Source organism: Larimichthys crocea, chromosome XXIV (genome assembly GCF_000972845.2).
Source record: "Larimichthys crocea isolate SSNF chromosome XXIV, L_crocea_2.0, whole genome shotgun sequence".
Taxonomy (NCBI): Eukaryota; Metazoa; Chordata; class Actinopteri; family Sciaenidae; genus Larimichthys; species Larimichthys crocea.
Window position 1 is genome coordinate 4,258,570 of NC_040034.1, and position 19,333 is coordinate 4,277,902.

Genomic DNA, 19,333 nt, shown 5'->3' on the forward strand with positions numbered 1-19,333 from the left:
TGGAATGTTACAGAGGATTCATGATCAAAACAGGTACATTGCAACAAACAAGCTATGAATTAAAAATAAAAAAACATCACATAATGCCAAATGGTTAGTTTCCACCGTTCTATGTTAGAAACATGAATACAGAGGGAGGACAAATAAATTATGTGGGACTGAAAAAAAAAAAACAAAAAACCTTTTGTGGAATGAAAACGTGACGTAACGGAAAGAGAACCAAATAAACGGTAAATGAAAGTCGCTTCCTCTCTAAGATTCGTACAAAACAGCTCACAGCTACATAAAACTCTACCCATGTACATCAGCAACGTAAAAGCAAAACTATAAATTAATCTGGACTAAATGTCAGGTTAGAACTGCGGCAGAAAAAATGAACACGGGATGAAAAAGCTGCGTGAAAACTAACCTGGATAAAACAAATGAAATAAATGTGGATTATTTGGATTTCTCTGGAAGAGACGGAGTGACACGCACGGCTCTCCTCCAGCTTCATCTTCACTCCTGATTCTTTTTGTCCAACAGAAAATCAGAATAAATTAGTCAGTCAGAGTAAAGACGACAGGTGGTTCAAGGCCGATGTGTGGCTGTACATACAGTAAGAGTCCCTCCCTGCTGAGGCTGTGCTGTTCATTCATCGATAGCAAAGAAAGCGTGTTCACCCTGCAAACCATTTGTTTTCAACATCTGTCTGTTCAGCAGCTTTTAAAGGCCATGGCTCATGTTTTTGCACCAGAGCTGATGATAATGTTCATTCTGAAATGACTCCTGTGTTTTGGCTCCTCCCGAATGTTTTGCAGTTAATTAGTTGTACATAACGAATGCTACACGAGCGAGTTAGCTCGCTGCGGTAATTGACAGCGTGGCCCTTAGCAACGCTGGCCCTTAGCAACGCCGGCCCTCAAATGTCAAGTCAACGGTTGCCGTGGGAAACGCCTCACAAGCTCGAAGCCTTGGATGATTTGGCAAATTGGCACAATTAAAAGTTATATAACTATTAGTGTTACGTCAATACTGAAGAAGCTTAATTCTAGGCAAGTCCTGGTATTATAACAATCATATTTTACTCTGATGTTTGAATATATGTTGATTATGTCTGTGTGTGTTCAGATTTAACTGAGTTATGACTCAGGAAAGGAGCGATGCTTGGACACAACGTGTTTTTAATCCATGAGCTGACTGCACTCATCAGGCCACACTTTGCTTTAGTTGCCATAAACAAGACAGATATTAAAAACAACACATCATTTTTTGATCTAAGAGACAGAGGCTGTCAGTATCAGAGCAGAGAGCGAAGAGGATACAGAAGAAAAGGCGAGGGAGGGCATCCAGATAAAATAAAGGATAAATTAAGCCGGGGCGAAGCCTGATGGGGCATCAGTATCTATTAAAATGACTACATCATCATCGTCATCATCATCGTCATCATCATCTTGTGGCTCTTTAATGAAAACAACACTGAAAAGCAGATAGCTATGAATAAAAACACTCTCACCATAGGGAAAGCTTTTACCCAGCATGGAAGAATAAATAAAACAGCATCCGTTTCATTAGATCCATCCAACCTTTACACAAGTGCCTTTCTGTCTGCCTTGTTAAAAAAAATCGAAATCGGGCTAATATGTACACATAGCCTGCTTCTAGTGAGAACTGCTGTTTTTTAAATTTTATTTTTGCACTTATACATTCAGAACGTGATCAGAATCAATCCATCAATCTCCTTTTTGTTCGCTAAATTATTCCAGGCACTTCATCGGGGGCCGACTGAAAACAGAAATATCAGTAAGTGTGTGTCACCTTTCACTTTACAGAGTTTGTGTGCATAAACCAATCACAGAGTTCATAACCTGGTGCTAAAAACACACAAAACTCTCCCAGTGTAGCAACAGAATTAAATACAAACGTTCACGCTTTAAGTACTTTAAATATTGGGGAGATTTCTCTAAGTACTGACACAGTCTTGTTGGGTAGATACAGATTCAGTTCACACACTGGAGTAAGGCCATCGCACAGCAAAGTGTTAGCACGGTTTTCCATTTAGCAGCGAGCGAATCACGTTTCCGAACTTTGCTACGAACGGACTGTAAACATTTCAACCCTTCGCTCTTTTTTCGGGGCTCAGCTGGAGAGACGACTGCATAAACGAAGGGGGAAATATCCGTGTGGCGATCCTGCACGTGCATCCTCCGCCCACCCGCCTACATTCCACAGTGCAGTATTTGGTTCAGAGATCTGGAGAACTCGGTGAAGGAGACTTGTAAGACTAATTTGGCACTTTAAAAAAAAAAAAAAAAGTTTTATTTTAGCACACTAAGCTTGAAGAAGGATCCACCACAGACTTCAGAGTCTCCTTTAACAAACCCATATATATATACTGTATATATACTTTATTTGCTGTGTGGTCTGTCAGCCTCACAGCATGCCTTCATTTATTTCAGTATTAATACTATAGAGCAGCGATAAAACCTCAAACGTCTGGGCAGTTTTTTTGTTTTTTAGTAACACTCAAGCACAAAAGGACATTGCAGCATTTCGGCCTTCAAGCTGAGTGTGCACACAGCTTGTTAGCATCGACCCTGTGACCTTTCTGTTACAATATGAGAGTCTGAAGCCTTTACAGAGAACGCTTTAACACACCAGATAACTGACTGATAGACTGTGTGACTGTGTTAACTTTCTTTGCATTCTGAGTCTGAAATTGCTCTTGTGCACTAGCTGACGATAATTTACATTGCATTGTGGGATTTGGAGTACAGTCGCGTACGTGCCATGGACATTTTCTGTTCCATCGTGGCCATTCTGGATATTTGAAATGAATATTCTGCACATGCCGTGCACGTATGAAGTGTTTAAAGTGTGAAAGCATGAGGGGGATGTTTCCTCGAACATGCTGCTGAGGTTCTCTGAAGGCGTTTTTATGATTCACAGCTCGTTGTTGTTGGTGTTCAACGTGTCTTTAAGTACTTCAGTTATACTAAAAGGCCTCTCTGGTACATATCAACCAAGCGCTGCCATTTTCTTGCCCAGCAAGAGTTAATCGTTGCTTTGATATCGCAAACGTCAACTTTTCAAACCAGAATTTGAACTCAGCGGATAAAAAAACATAAAAAAACGTCCGGCTCCTTTTCTGGAGGAGCGTTCGGTTCACGCGTCCTCCTCACGCCGCGCTCTCTAAAAAAATCATCTCCGCGTCTGTCATACATTCTAATTTCTTGAAACTGTAAACGAACAAACGAACAAACGACAAAAAAAAAAGATGAATCAAAAACCGGAAGAGTCTGCCAGCTGTGAAAAATAACGTCGCAGTTCTGTTGTAAAATAAGTTACAAAAAAAAATTGAAATAAAAATCTTTGCGTACAGTACTAAAATCCTAAACTAGACCTTTCGAACTTAAGAACCACATGTTAAGTCTATAAATATCTTTACAAATATACACGTTAATTATTCAAATAAACCTTTTCTTGATTAAATGATTTACACTTTCATGACAGTGTCTTCTAGATTGCAATGCTTCCATCCTAAAACAATACTTTAAAAAATGTAATTTTTTGTCTTTTAAGTACATGGCTGTGGACAGCAATATGATACATATTTGCATTTATATATTTACAATAAATCATTTTCTAGATACATAAAAAAAATCCCAACAACAACCTCTGAACCTTACTGTATTAATTATGAACAGCCCTGAAGCTTCGCCTCACGTCTGATGAGGAATTTGTTCCATGATTAACACAAAACTGTTTCTTTTGTTTTCGGGATGCGAAAAAAACGTGACGATGGCGTATGAATCATGAGAAAACATTAATATGCTCATGTTGATCCTCTCTGTTGTTGTTGAACGTCTCCTGTAAAAGCTGAGACAAGTTATCGAGTGTCTTCGGAAGAACGAGTCCCATCGTGGAGTTGATTCTGGCTTTGCTGGTATCTTGTCAGCGGATTTTTCTTGAAGACCTCGAGCGCTTATCGCGATCCTAAAGGTCCTCGCCTACTGGATCACCAACCAGTCACTGACCAATGCCCTTCATTCCCTCCACCTACGTCCCTTTTTTTCAGTCTCAGGAGGTTTTTTTATCCCAGTAGGCACGGAATGGTTTCCCCCCACAGATTGTCCGTAACAAAAGACTGGCCCAAGTACAAAAATATAATTTCATTTCTGAAAAGAACACAAACATGGTTCAACGGCAAAAAATAATCCTTCAATGTTTCAAGAGTCCCTTGGGAGGAGGAGGAGGAAGAAAACTCAGTCAAAGAGGATTTTCGACCGAGACTTTAAGACGAATCGAAGAGCTGAAGCACTGTGGAAGTATTGCATGCAGACTTTTCATTTCCATATCTTGAGGAGCTTGAGTCACTGAGAGGTGTATGTTAGTCACACAAACTGTGAGGGGAGGAGGTTAAAGTCCGACCGACCCCCCGGCCGCCCTCCACAGTTCCGGTTTTATGTCCTAATCACCCCGTTACTGGGGAGCTGTTTGGGAAGACAGGGCTCGTCAGGCAGCGGGTCGTGGGCGAAAACCGAGTCGTCTCCTGAGGAGCAGGTGCTGTTGGAGTCCTGACAGGTGGGTGAGTACTGCTCGAAGGGCACCGCCAGGTCCAGGTACTCCTGTCAGGGGAGAGGTCAGAGGTTAAGATAATCAAGTGAGGAGTTTTATTGTATTTGTAGTTCTACTGTTATTATCAGAGCTGAATGTTTCCGTCTCACATAATGAACATTTTTAAATTTTAAATAAATCCTGCATCCTCTTGTTATATGCTGAATATGTGACACAAACTTCTGATCTGTAAAACATTAAAACATGTTCGATGACTCTGGTGACTGCTAACGTCTCTTTCGTCCTCCAACTTCTGATTTAACAATGTGGGTAAAGTTTCTCAGCCACGTCTGATCAGACCTAAAGGAACTGATTTAAATCCCACTTGTGACTGAACTCCATCCATATATTCTGTCTCACTCAGAGATGTGTCACATTACAGAAGATGAAGTCGCTGTAAGTGTCTGTGTTTTCCAGTTTAGGTGAGTTACAGCGGTCCAAGGTGGACCTGAAGCATCCTGATGTTTCCATATTATCAATGAGCAGCAGCTGTGCGGGGAGGGACTCACATCGGTGGAGGTCATTGATAAAACCCGGTCGTGATCTTCTACCAGCTGTCTGAAGGTCGGCCTCTGTGATGGCACCGCATGCCAGCACTCCCTCATGATCATGTACCTGAAACACCCACATGAAGGTCACTCTGCGTCTCAGACATTCAAATCAAAACGTACATTTGCAATAAATATCTTCAGATCTTGGATGGACTGTTTCCAGAGATTCGTATTGGTCTACTTGATCTGCAGCTGGACTGCGATGGTCTGTAATTAAAGTTAAAGCTCGTCGTTTCAGTTTTTTCTTTAACCAGTTTTCATCTGTTGTGTTTCCAGCTGCAAGAAGACACTTCTGACCACAGCTTACAGTGATGGAAGTCTTCAACAACCACAGAAAGGAGGAAACCCAAAGGAGCTGCTGATCATGTACGATAAGTTAAAGTGTTTCCAATCAGAATCAGTATTTTTTAAAGTTCTAAATTAATGCCGATTGACTTTTTAATGATTTAATTCTATTTAACATTCACTAAACTTCAGTGACTACATCAATTTAAGGCCCTGGCTGCAGAACAGTGAATGTTTTTTTTAATATGCATGAAAGAAAAAGGTCACGGATGACACATTTAATTAATAAGAGTAACATTATGTAATTACTATCATATTCTATCAATAGGTCTACTGTTTTATCACTTTTCTAACAAAACAAACTATAATAACATCCAAGAATCCAAACACAAACTGAACTGTGACTCGTGGAGACACCTACAGTTCATGGGTGCAGTTGGCAGGTTTGTCCATCCGATGTCCCTCCTTCAGCAGCTTAAAGAGTTCCTCTACTGGGATTCCTGGGTACGGCGAACCTCCCAGGGTGAAGATCTCCCACAACAACACCCCATAAGACCACCTGAACACACACACACACACACACACACAATGAATACATTAGAGGTCAAACAGCACTCACGGCCTGAAGCAGCTCCACAGATAAACCAATGAGACCGGATGGGGAAATATTATATATTGACTGTGTGTGCCGCACCCACTTTAAGAATCAATCTGACATTCTTATTGTCGGGGTCAGTCAGTCGATCAACAACTTTTCCTTCGAGCCAAAAAACAGACGAGTGAAGACAGAGGAGAGATTTCAGGAGCTGAATAAAGATATTTAATCACACGGACAGAACTTCCTCTGCGGCAGATTCACTCATTGATGATTCAACCCAGTGATACAGATTTGTTATTTATTTCATTTTACAGACAATCCATCAAATCTAATCAATCATCTGCAAGTTAGAGTCATCTTTTCTGCACTAAAGGATTAATCTTTAAATAAGTTTGTGTTTTGGGTGTTACACCGTTTCCAAAGAAATCCGCCCTCTCTTCTTTCTTTCTTTCTTTCTGAGTTTACTTCTCCTGCATTATTCTTAAGCGGCTAAACGAAGGACGGTAATCAGATAATGGCGGTCTGTAAGCCAGTGTACTATTGTTGGGCCGTTTGTCCAGTGAATCAGAATCGGACCCCTCCTCCTCCCACTGCAGCTCAGCTGGCTTAATCTAATTATCCACGCTCCGGTCCAGAGGGCTGAAAAACAGCCGCTGCTGGCCGAGCCGGCTAGTCCTCCGAGCAAACAGTGAAAACGTGAAAGGAGACTGTGGTGAAAGAGAAACGTCTATATCCAGAGGGAGGGAAGGGGAAACACAGACAAACTGTTGTAGTGGAGTTCAGTTGTCTCGCCAGTTATCACAGTTTGTGTTCTGGACGCTCAGGCTCTTATTATTCAGTGCTCGTCAGAAGCTATGAGCTGGTTAATAGGAGGAGGCAAACACCTGCAGCAATAAGAGCTGAAAAGAATGTGAATGAAGTTTGATTCTGTGTACGAGAGACGCTGGGTAGAATTCAAAGAATACTGGTTTCTTAAAGGCTATCATCTTATTTATCTTCAGAATTTAACGTGTTGAACCAGCTCCTGCTTTAAAAATCCCACAAAGACTCATCTATCTATCATCGTATCCTACGAAGTCTTCCCTGGTGATCAGGCCGAAGGTTCTCTTGACATGGCACCACCCTCACCGAGTAACTAAAGACGGCAGCTAGCCTCCGTCTTTTTTTGTACTTGGTGTCAGTGAACAGATGTTTTGACGTGTCAGCCAATCAAATCAGCTGTATTACTGTAGTAATCGACTATCGTGAAGTTTGGCAGCTGATCCTGCTTCACGACAGACATCGCTGGATTTTTCCATCTCTGTTTGGACATATCTGGATTTTTAGGTATTTTTATCACTCGACTGGTAAAAACATCTGGTTGAAATATATCACAACATATGTTGAAGCTGTGATGCACGGATGCTTGTGCTCATAATGCCATGTGGTTGGTTAGTTATGCCATAGTTTTAGAGCTTCCCTAAACCTCCCAGCATCGAGATCTATTGTTCTACTGATGCATTTATTCGTGGTGTGACTTTGGTTTTTACTCTTAAAGTGTGCGGTCAGGTTTGTTCTGCACAGACTTCCACCTCTGAAGCTGCTCAGGATAAAATCCTCACCTCCATGATACCAAAAACCTAAATTTCTTAGCAGAAACTGTGACTTGGAATCACAACATGTTGCAAATGACTTGCAGGCTCGCTGTTTGTGTGAATCCACACTGTGAAGTTCAAAATGGCTCCCTGAGTGTTCTCACCGCCTGTTCTGCCTTCAGAGCAGTAAATGTTTGGAAGGCTGCTCGAACTGTCACGCCAACTGTGCCGTGTGAGCTGCAGCGCAAAACTTTCCCTTAAATTCATCCCTTCTCTCGCTGTTTGCTGGTTTGACAGCGAGCGTGTGACAGGTTTGCTTTAATGTGTTTTAATGTCCCCCCGTCTGTCCCGGCGTAACATATACCAGTAAAAACCATCACAGGTCAAAAGTCAAAGTCCCCCCGGGTGTGGAGAGTAAACTGGCTGCAGAGCGACTACTGTATAAAGGGAGGAGGAGGTTTGGCGGGAGGATCGACTCTGTAATCCAGACCTGCTGAAATAACAGAGCAGGCTGATTCTGCTCTCGGCCCGTTCCCAGTCTAGTGTAATCACACGGCGAGCCAGTGTTGACAGGGGCCCGTGTTTGGCTTGGATGGCTGTGCTGGGGACACAGCGTCTGGCTGCAGCCGCCGGGGGTGGATGGGTGGAGGGGGTGGAGGGAGGAGCAGTTTACAGGGGTGGGTGGGTGGATGGGGGGCTTCAGCTACCGCAACACAGATTGACTTTGTGACCTCCTTGTTTAAACCTGCCTTTCTTCTCCTGATCGCAGCCAACACAGGAGCAATCAGAGGTCGCAGAGGCTGCGTTTATTTCCACCGCCCCATTTACTTCAGTTGTTGTGGCGAAGCTCCCGGAGGGGAACACCGTGTGATGAATCCACTGACCCTCTTATCTCTCGTCTGTTCTGGGGCAGGTTGGATTTACGCTGATGAAACGAGTAAGATGTTGGAGCTCCGCTGTGTTTCTGTCTCTCTCTGATGTCGTGTCGGGAGATTAAAGAACAAACGCAGCGAGGAATGTGGAGCCGCTGATACACAAGGAGCTCGGGATTATCAAGCGAGCGCAGACGACAGCGAGCGGGAGATGTTTGGTGAGGGAACGCTCGGATTCCATATTCGCACGCACAAACTCCAGCTTTTGATGCTAACGCGCTCAGTCACGATATTTCAACACCCGGATTCCTGCGCCGTACAGCGGCTCCACATGAGTGCGCAGTTGGCATGCAACGGTCGGTTTGTGCAAACTCACACATCGCTCTGGTGCGTGTAGACCCGGTCGAACAGAGCCTCCGGAGCCATCCATTTCACGGGCAGACGGCCCTGCAACAATAGAGACACAACAGAACCGCTTCAGTCAGCGGAACCATTCTGTACAGAGCAGACAGCAAAGCATGGACACAAACACAGTTCACCCTGTCCTGCCATGACTGTCTCAACCACATCCACAAAGTATTCTGTCTATAATCTTTAAATACAGTTCTAAAAGTTTCATTACTGCAAGAAAAATCTATTAAAGATTCATCATATTGATGGTATAAGTATGAATCTTCTGAAGTTCTTTCAATGACAAAATCTCATTTTCACAGGTAAGAAACTCACTCAAGCAGAATATTTAATGTCCATACCATCCCTTCATGCAAGTCTAACATCATTAACCATACAAAGACTCCTGATGGAGTGAGACTCACGTTCGTGGTCTTTTTGTAGTAGTCTATATTGTGCACGTCTCTGGCGAGACCGAAGTCGGCGATCTTCATAACGTTGTCCTCCGTCACAAGGACGTTCCTGGCAGCCAAGTCTCTGTGGATGCACTGAGGGAAGAAATACAGACGCATCAAACACACGTCGACACAATGCACTGCACCGCGCAGAGGGCTGACAGCTTTCATTTGCATTTTACATGGTGACCTTTACTCAAACTCTAGACGCTCATTCTATCTTCTTATTGCAATCCATTGACTAACATTATAACTTGACTCCTGTCCACACTGAGGTGGTAAGTTTAAACATTTATTCAGCAGACAGTTCGCTGGCTGGTCTGAAATGCCCCAATTCATTCCCATATTTTCTTAGGAAGTTTAGAAAGGTGAGCACTGGCCAAAGCATTCTTATCTTGGACGTCTTTTTATTTCCTTTGGGATAATAATTAAGTTAGGGCAACTAAATTCCTCCAAAATCACACATGCATCCACACACAGAAGCGTTTTGAGCTGTAGCGACAGCGTCTCGGCGGCTGACCTTCTGCGAGGCGAGGTACTCCATGCCTCTGGCAACCTGGTAGGCGCAGGACACCAGATCTTTGAAGGTGAGCTGCTCGTCTGGGATCTTACAGGTGTCGAAGGAGTAGTCCATGCCCGGCGGCCGGCGCGCCCGCAGGTACTCCCTCAGGTTGCCTTTGGAGGCGTATTCCACAAGGACATACAGAGGACCTGCACGCAATACAGAGCACAGTCACTCTCACAGCACGTCGTTAATTATCATGCTAATCATCTCCGTAATGAACCGCGGCCTCACCGTCCTGCGTGCACGCTCCCAGCAGGTTGATAATGTTTTTGTGTTTTCCAATCATCTTCATCATCTCCATCTCTGACACCAGGTCTGACAAATCCTTATCTGTGGCATCGTCTGAGACAAACAAAACAGAACCAAACAGTGATGAAGCACAAAGATAAAAATACTTCAGTCTGAACATAGGACTGTAAATTATTTTGTGTACAGGGAAGTGGAAGGTATGTGGAAAAAGAACGACAGATTGTTTCTGATTTCCTTCATGAATCACGAAGCAGCATACCATCACTGTCACCGTCAGGGTCGTGCATTCCTTCCTTCAGCCACAACAGTCACTAACCTTTCAGCATTTTCACAGCAACAGTGAGCGGCTTGTTGGGCTTCTCCTTGTCGATGCCGACAGCCTCGGCCATCACCACCTGACCGAAGCAACCCTCGCCCAGAGGTTTACCCAGAGTCAGCCTGGAAACAAAAAGCAAGACAGTCTCAGAGCTTTGAATTTCTCTGTGAGCACTGTTGAGGGCTGTTCTTAATTTCTCTGTACAGTTTTAAACGAGACTGATTGACTGCCAAGTGCAGTAAGCGTGGAGGAGGGTGTCGCGGTGCCCTTGATGTATTGATGGCTCACATGTTTTCGCAGCACAGAGCGGGTACAAGGACAACAAGCTCAGTATCTGTCAATTCTGAAATATGTTTCTTGGCAGCATGAAAAAAAAAAGAAAAACAGACCGCCATGTTTTCCTGACAGGAGTTTAAACTGCGGTGATGAATTTAGATCTGAAAGAGATTTTTCAGGGTTTCCTACCGTGTTCGAGGAAACTCCCATTTGGGGTCAGAGGGCAGTTCCAGCTCCGAGACGTTGGCGAGCATCGGTCCGTCGCTGGACGACAAGCGGGCGATCCGGACCAACGGGGTGTTGGAGTTCATGGAGGAGTTGGAATCCAAGGACACCTGCTTGGGTGCAAAAAACAAACTGTTATAGTCTCTGAAAAGGACGAGATGATGTTTGAAACAAGCAGACAGAGAGAAGAGAGAGAGCCCAACGTGACCTTTGACCCAACAGCTACCAGTCCACGCTCCATACTGTGATCTGCGCTCATCATAATTAAAAAAAATATCAATTTTATACTGAAAACTCTGACTGCAGCTGTTTTTAAGAATCTAAATTCATGTCCTGTCATTGCCAGATCACTTAACTGTAAAAAGTCTGATTGATTTTAAAAATAAAAGACATGGCCAATAAAACAGAAACTGAAACTGTGAATGGAATTAAAACAAAGATTTCCTCTTCAGATGTCTGCAGAGAAACTGGAGGACCTTCACGTACAGAACACCAGCTGACCTGAGTTAGTTTCCTGATGTAAAAACAACATCGGAGGACTGAATAAATGACTGAATAACTCGTTGAGATGGATTTGCTTTTTGGCAGTCACACATCTCGGGACCAACGTCAGAGCTGTTTCGGCAGCTCAGGGTTTCTCTGAAAAACAGCCCGACTTCTGACGCCAGCGGTGACTTTTACAAACAGCCGGCCTGTGGCTGTGCACAGGAGGAAGCAGGCAGTAACAAAGACAAATGAAGGAGGATGCAGAGGTGGCGAGCACACGGCGAGGTGGGATGGACGTCTCTATCCATCAGCCAGTTCCATTCCCAGACCGGCGGTCCTGTCGCCGAGCCGCAGGCTCGACGTCCTCCCACCATTTATCTGACTGCTGTGGGGAGCTGATGGCTCCGGCCCTGCTTCTGATGAATCTGTTTGTGTCACAGTCTGCCAGCTCAGGCCCTTCAGGTGGGGTCCTGAAACAAACATGTCCACTTACCAGACTTCCCTCCTCAACTCCTCGACTGGAGGAAAATGAGAAAAAACAGCCCTGACCACAATTTCAGAGGCATGAAAAGTAATATCTGATAGAACATGCCAGGGGTTTATGGGAGATTTACTGAGAGTTATGAAAACGAAAGGAGAGAACCACGAGATTAGCTTTACAAAAACTAAGCAAAGATTAGAGAAAAATGCAATAAGATCTTTCTTTGTGTTCCTTATAAGAGCATTTATGTGAAAGTATTCAGAGGCTACAATTATCTTTCAAAAGACGAGCTTCATACCTGATACAAGCCTGCTGTTATGCAACAAGGACTAATTAGAAAAAAGACATCATCCAGCTAAATCCCGACATTGGTTTGATTTGTTTTCCAAGAACTGAATTGTGACTCTCGAGTCATAGTTTTCTTTTTCTAAAAATGCATCTTTTTGCATTTTTAGGATCACAACCCTTCAATTAGGAAGCTGGAAAGCTGGAGCTCGCAGAACAACCACACAGCGGCTGTGTCCTGCAACACACCGGCGGGAGTCTGGCGGGGCGGGGCGAGACGGATCTACATTCTAGACATTGGGACGATCTCTGCGTTCTGGGACCAGAAACCAAAAGAAAGAGAACAACACGGCACTGTGTGGTTGTTTTCTGAAGATTATATAAGACAGAAGTAATAAGAAAAGAAACAGAAGGTCTGGAGCTCAGATAGAAGTCGTTTGATGAGAGAAAAGCCAGTGAATAGAGCCGGAGACGAGGAGAGGGCAAACTAATTAGTGTGGAGAGGGAAAACCTGCAGAAGGAAAGGTACTCTGGCCTGGTCTTCAGAAGACTTTTTCCCTCCTTGGACATGTCTGATTCTCATTCCTGTTTTGACTCAGACGTGTCCAGGTCCAGCCACTGATGGATGTTGACTCAACTTTTCTTTTTTCCTGCCCGTCTAGAGAGCGCGACCCCCCTGAACAATCTTGCAAAGCCAAAGCTTTTCCTAAAAAACATCATTCCTACCATCAGTGGGACGGAGAATTAAATTGATTTCTTCATCTGACAAAGCTGCAGGTGCAGAATTTATTCTACGCTTCTACGTGTCAACTACCAGGATCCTCAGATCTGCATCAAATTATAATCAGCTCTACCTACCCAAGGAAAATCTTTCCATAGAAATTCAGCCTTCCTGATTTTTTTCATGCTCGGTTCAGTTTAGTCCAGGGATTTCAAGCTGTAGCAAATATATAGACATGAAGTGGTTCAGTCCGGGAGCTACAGCTTCCATCCATCTATTGTCTGTACCCGCTTGTCCTCATTAGAGGAGCTGGAGCCTCTCCCAGCTGACTTTCTGCCCCCCTACATTAAACTCCCATTAGATGAGGAGATTGATAGTTTGCTTAGCTTAGCATAAAGACTGAGAGCAGGGAACAGAGCTGATACCTGTCCCTCCTGTCTTTATGTTGAGCTAACTATCTCCTGGCTCCAGCTTCGTTTAGAATCTAGAAAGCAAGAAAACAAATGTGCATATTTCTATTTTCCTCTTAAATACGACTTCTCCTGCTCTGCATCCTGTTTGACCTCTGCTCTTGGACTTGACTGAGGCCTTGAGACACGATGACGTGAGGAGCTGTGCAGACTGCAGGCGGTGGCCATGCAGCTGCTCCACTTCATGTTCCTCTCCAAACAGTTGAGGGGCGAGTGTGCGTTACACAGAGAGTGAAATCTAAGACTAACACTGACAGTCACAGGAGGGCATAAATATCCCTGCACTGACTGTGCTCCAAGATAAATGTGAACACATGTCACCAGTGTGATGCCTTCCAGCGTCCGCACAGCGTCATCCAAACAGCAGGACGAGATGCACGGCAGATAGGCGCACAGTAACGTCTCTCTTAGCTCGCGTGAGTTCTTTCTCATCGTGGCACTGACGCAGAAAAACTGCACCATTTTTCCATGACTCTCCATAACTAATTCATGGTACTTCCTCCAGTTAATAATATTTCTCCATCCTCAACTGTTGAAGGTTGTTTTTCAGAAAGAGTCAAAATTCTGCTGAAAACTGCTGCAATCAAAGTGTTGAACAAGTTCCTGATATGTTTCTGATAATTTATGATTTTTCCCAACTCTGGGATGTGCGTCTGGAATACTTGCTGGAAATTTAAAGGTTTTCCAGGAATTCCAGGACTCTCAACAACCTGTAATGTCTCCAAAACCTCCTGATGAAGCCAAGTGAGTTCACTGAAATGTTGATGAATTAAGAAACACTGACAGAAGTACCTCAGTGCCTTCGCTTTTTCCAACACAGTTTTATAGGAAAAAAACACAGTGACACGACTTCAACACGTTGGATCAGAATTATTATCCGTGCACTAAAAGCTAAACTAAACAGACAGACAGAGAAAGGAAAGGGGGGAAAGTGTTTATACGAATCTTGTATCTACTTTCTGTTACCTGTCTCTTGAGGGGGAACTTTGACAGTTTCTGCACGGGCGGCGTCGGCAGTGTCTTCTGCGTGGTCATCCTCATGCGGCAGAGGACGACGATGACCACGGCGAGGATGAAGAGCACGCAGCCGGTCACGTAGATCAGGATGTCAGCATAGTAGTCCTCCTTCTCCGGGCTCACTGCTTTAAGGAGGAGGCGGTCAGAAAACATGAGACATGAGACAACAACATATTAAAAGAATGATTTTTTCTAAATAATTAAAATGAAATATTGCTTTGCTCAGTAGCACGTAGCAGTTTTCTGAAGAACATCTATGAATCAAAACAGAACGCAGTTTTATCCTGCAGCAGGTAATTGCACCTGTGACATGCTTCTCCCCAGGGAGGTAATTATTGTGTTGAACACCTAACACACAGAAACATCTTTAAATTGCTTCGTAGCCTTGAGACATTTGAAACAGACGATCTGCTCTGATTAAAAAGTGTCTTTCGATGCAGGCTGGATTGCATGTTTGGTTCGTCCAATTAAAGGGGTGATAACAGCGCCGCCGCGCACTTAAAACGTGTTAACAAGTAGCAATCTACGATAATGTACGATAATTAGGTTTAAAAATGAACGGCAAAGATCGTGCTGCAGAGCAAAACATGACAGAACAGTGGCAATCATGGTTTCATGGAGTGTGATGACATCTGAGGGGGAAGAAAAGGACGATGAGAGTCCAGAGACCCACAGAGAGAAGAGGAATATACCTGGAAGCACCGTCAGCCAGGCAGAGTGGTAAGTATAGCCGATAGAGTTCCCTGCCAGACAAGTGTACTCGCCCGCATCCTCAAAAGACACATTGGTCAAGAAGAGAACCTCTAGCTCCTTATCTGTAGTGTTAATACCAGCCGTCTGTGGAGGATGAGAAGGGGATGAGATGGAGGAGGGAGGAAAGAGAGAGAGAGAGAGAGAGAAGAGATATTGTGATCCCAAAGCTTCTTAGAGGAAACACCAAATGTACCCTGAAGGAAAGGACAGGAGTGAGCTCTGGTTTTATTCACCAACACCTGGAAACACCCAAGCAGCACCTTCACCACGCTGTGAAAGAAGCTCGCCGGTTTAATCTAAAAACACACAACCCAGAAACTTTTCACACTGCAAAGAATTATTTCTTATCTCAGTTTGACCTGTTATGTTCTCAAAGTCTCAAAAAAAAAAGACCAACTGTATTAAAATCAGATTCTTTGAGCTCTCTGAGGGACAAAAATGATTTGATAAGATGAAAATAAGTTTTTGCAGTGGCATTTTTTCAGGTTGCTTCTACGACACGTTTAAATTAAACCAGCGTAAAGTTTACCTGATAAAAGCAAAGCCGATCCCTTCACCTTCACCTTCACGAGCGATCCTCTCAAACATTCTCATCTTTGAGCTTCATGTGGAGCGTGGCATGTTTTCAAATGTTTCGTGGCCGTATGTCTTGACAGAAAGCTGCTTTTATATTTTCGGTGTGCCTCAAGGATCCGTTAGGGAGCCGCTGCTTTTCTAAAATAAACTTGTTTGTAAAAATCTTTTCCCCTTGTTGTAGAATCCACATGAAGATATTAGTTCCCTAAACCAAGATAGAATTTAAGAAGTACATCATAAAGACAAGATTTATACACTGCTGAGATTTGTGGTTACATATATGTATAATTTTGAAATTACTTAAAAAGGGACATCGCTGCAGTTGTGGCTTTTCGCCTTTGACTAATGGTCGGTGTGATGACCAGTGGGGGAGTTTGTTTCAAACCCGCTGTCTGATGTGGCTTGGCGGGGGTGGGGGTGGCGTACTCTCTTTCCCCAGGCCTCAGTAATGAACAGTGACATCCAGACCAGCCATGAATCAGAGTCCTGCTGCATGCTTTCATATAAAAGAACATTAATACAGCTGGAGAATGCACTCCCAGGGAAATCAATACCGGTCTGTGTGTGTGTGAGGCATTATTTGATCGGTGGGGGGTATATGTGGGCTTTTATATGTGTGTGTGTGTGTGTGTGTGTGTGTGTGTGTGTGTGTGAAGGTGGTTTGTGGGAGAGTGAGGGTGAGATCTCAGAAGTCGTTGCAGTAATTGAAGGTGTGAAATTGTGTTTGTTATCGATCGGGAAGGAAGACAAAGTGGCACCGGGCGTTAAAATGGATGAACAGAATGTGAGCATTTAAATCCAAGCCAAGGGATGGGTGTGTGTGTGTGTGTGTGTGTGTGTGTGTGTGTGTGTGTGTGCGTTTGACCTATTAGCAAGCCAGTGAGCCAATCAAACCAAAGTGAAACCAAGAGGAGCAGGAGGAGGCGTGGCAGAGGATCAGGTGTGGCCCTGACTCAGGATTTACCTGCTCTGTGCACCTTAAGCCAGAAAGCGTTTTCCGACTTGCCTACAAAGTTGGAGGCTCGACACCAGTACTTCCCAGCGTCTTTCTCTGTCACGTTGGACAGTTTCAACTTACTGCTGGCCTCAGTGTGTTTACTGACAACACTCTGTGAAGGGAAAGTTGAGAGGCACAGTGAGGCCTTTACAGCGAGGACACACACTCACACACACTGCGAGCAGACACACACACGGTTTGTGTTTCCAGTAAGCATTCAGTGCAGTTTGTTGCGTTGAGAGCTTTTACATATGAGCTTTAAAGCATTACAACGGCAAAGCTTTAATATTGCAAACACACACAGTAACACAGGCTGTCTGATGGGAGATTAAAGCCATTACAGTGTGTCAATCAGTGTGTGCACAGACACACACACACCGCTCGTGACAGGCTCTCCAGCAGAGAAACTGCCGATGAATAATTAAACGTGCAAAGCGCATAAAGGAGAAAACATATCATGTTTTATGATTGCTTAATGAACATCCAGGGCCCGGCTCCAGACGCCGCCTCCCTCCCCTCTCACGCCGGGGCGAGTCGCTCATCGTTAACTTTTTTTTTTTTCCAGGCATCAAAAGAGCGATTCAGGCAAGAAAAAGAAAATCCTGCATGACCCCCCCACCTCCCACCCACAGCTGTATTTAACTCCTGCAGTATATGCCACACATGAGATGTCGCAGAGTCTGAATGAACTGTGGTGGGGCCAGAGAGAGGCACACACACATCTCAGTAAATACTGTTTCAATTATGTGGTAGTCGAAAATAGAGCATGGAGCCGCGGTCTGGGCTTACAGGCTGCTTCTCCCCCCCTCTCGCTCTCTTCGGTTGGCCTGTCTTTCTCCTCTTTCTCTTCATCTCTCCATCTTACCCCTCTTTCTCTTTGCGTGTCCTCTCGTTCTCTGACTCCAGATCAGTTTAATGCAAGTGAAGGCTACGGCACGCAAAAGGTTAAATGAACCGAGGGAGATATTAGATCATAAATCCATTGTTTTATTTAACTAGGACACAGAAAATAAAGTTTCGTGTCTGTCTGAGTCGGCGTAATGAATCAGCTTTGTTTTGTTACTTCACAAAGAGCTAGGCTAGCTGTTCCCTCTGCTTCCAGTCTTTATGCTAAGCTAAGAGCAGATCACAGCAGTGTCAGTCTTCTCAACAATAATCATCAGTCTGAACTTTCATGCCAGCTGTTCACAGTATGAATGTATTCTTCTATTTTTTAATTTAATAAATGATTAGAACTGATCAGACGCCGGGTGATGAGCGTCCCTCCTGCAGGTTCATTAATTAAGGCTTCACTGACTGAAGTAAGAGCCTGAGGACGCTGCTCCACCTTCATATCTTTATTTCTTTGCTGAATAACGTAGAAATAAAAGCGTGAATCACTTTAAGGAACAGATGAACCCGGCGATGTTGCAGATTCCACGTCTGAAAATACTTTTTCTGTCTCCTGTCACTCTCTTTCTCTCTCGTCTCTTGTTTCAGTTTCACCTCTTATTTCTTCCTTCTGCCTCCCTCGCTCCCCCTCCCACTCATTCTCTAAGTCTCTCGCCCTCCATCTTTACCCACCACTCTGTCACACATTCTCTCTCTCTCTCTCCCTGCTGACTTTGCCCTTCCTTGTGTTCCTCCACTCATTTTTTCCATGGCTTTTTTGGGTGCCTCTTCCCTCTCTTTCCTCTCTCCTCCTCCTCCTCAAACCACGCGACGCAGCACATCTGACGGCAGCGGCGGTTAACAGAGCCCGTCTCTCTCCCTGCGTTGCCGCCACCGCGGCAGTTAACTTAGTCCAAACCAGATGTTTGTTTTATTCCCTCGCTCTCTCTAGAGGCAGAAAAAAGAGAAAAGGGAGAGGCCAAATAAGAAAGCAAACAGGCCTTCTCGGTGCTTTGGATGGGAGTCTTCCTCTCTTCACTCCAAATAAAAAAACACGCCTCACAGTGGGTTCAGGGTGTTGTCCTCCTCGGCGAGGAATGATTTCTATATTCTCTATTCCTGAACGCCAACGCAGCACGGGGAGACGGTGACACCTCCAGGAGTTTCTCTTTAACACTGTCTGACGCCTTCCCGCTGCTCTTATTTAACCGTTATTTCATGAGGGAGTCTCTGTGATTGAGAAATGCCTTTTAAAGAGCGACCACATGACACAGGACAAACACACGCAACACGGGAGAGCCAAGTCAGGTGGACTCTGAGAGTTCATTCCAGCCAGGCGAGACAGAAACAAAGCACATCATCGATTTAAGCAGGTGTCTAAAATACGACCTTTAAGGTGGATTTATGTGTTCGTCAGGGTGCTGCTATCTCATATACCTGTTTTTGTTTATTTGCTCTTCTTATCTCTCAGAAAGCAAAATGAAGCCGTCCCTTCTTATCGTTATCATCTGTTATTGGTGTGAAAGTTCAATAAATAAAGTTCAGGGAGGAATATATATATATATATATACGCATGCCGCCCAATAACTGATGAGATCAGCCTCGTGTTTGGTCCTGCATGTACAGATTGTTGATAGAGAAAACAACGTGGAGCCAAATGAAAAAACGCTCGGCGATTCTAAAAGTAGCTTCAGCAATAAGCCTGGAAGGTGTGACCTCGATGGA

The 19,333-nt window shown here is 44.2% G+C and overlaps 1 protein-coding gene across 9 annotated transcripts in view; it reads right to left on the reverse strand.

The window, feature by feature from the left end:
- Positions 1-238: 238 nt before the first annotated feature.
- fgfr3 (fibroblast growth factor receptor 3) overlaps positions 239-19,333 on the reverse strand; it is a 63,816-nt gene continuing 44,721 nt past the window's right edge. For 2 of the 9 annotated variants that reach the window (XM_019260658.2, XM_019260654.2), the window contains exons 8-18: positions 15,105-15,249; positions 14,362-14,537; positions 10,917-11,065; positions 10,452-10,573; positions 10,118-10,228; positions 9,842-10,032; positions 9,292-9,414; positions 8,853-8,923; positions 5,854-5,991; positions 5,106-5,211; positions 239-4,607 (exon numbers count right to left, since the gene is read on the reverse strand). In XM_019260658.2, coding sequence (XP_019116203.1) covers positions 4,443-4,607; positions 5,106-5,211; positions 5,854-5,991; positions 8,853-8,923; positions 9,292-9,414; positions 9,842-10,032; positions 10,118-10,228; positions 10,452-10,573; positions 10,917-11,065; positions 14,362-14,537; positions 15,105-15,249 — 1,497 coding nt within the window. In that variant the 3' untranslated portion in view covers positions 239-4,442. Of the gene's footprint in view, positions 4,608-5,105; positions 5,212-5,853; positions 5,992-8,852; positions 8,924-9,291; positions 9,415-9,841; positions 10,033-10,117; positions 10,229-10,451; positions 10,574-10,916; positions 11,066-14,355; positions 14,538-15,104; positions 15,250-16,705; positions 16,851-19,333 lie in introns of all 9 variants that reach the window. The other 7 variants (XM_027274934.1, XM_027274930.1, XM_027274932.1 and 4 more) reach the window with 6 other exon arrangements.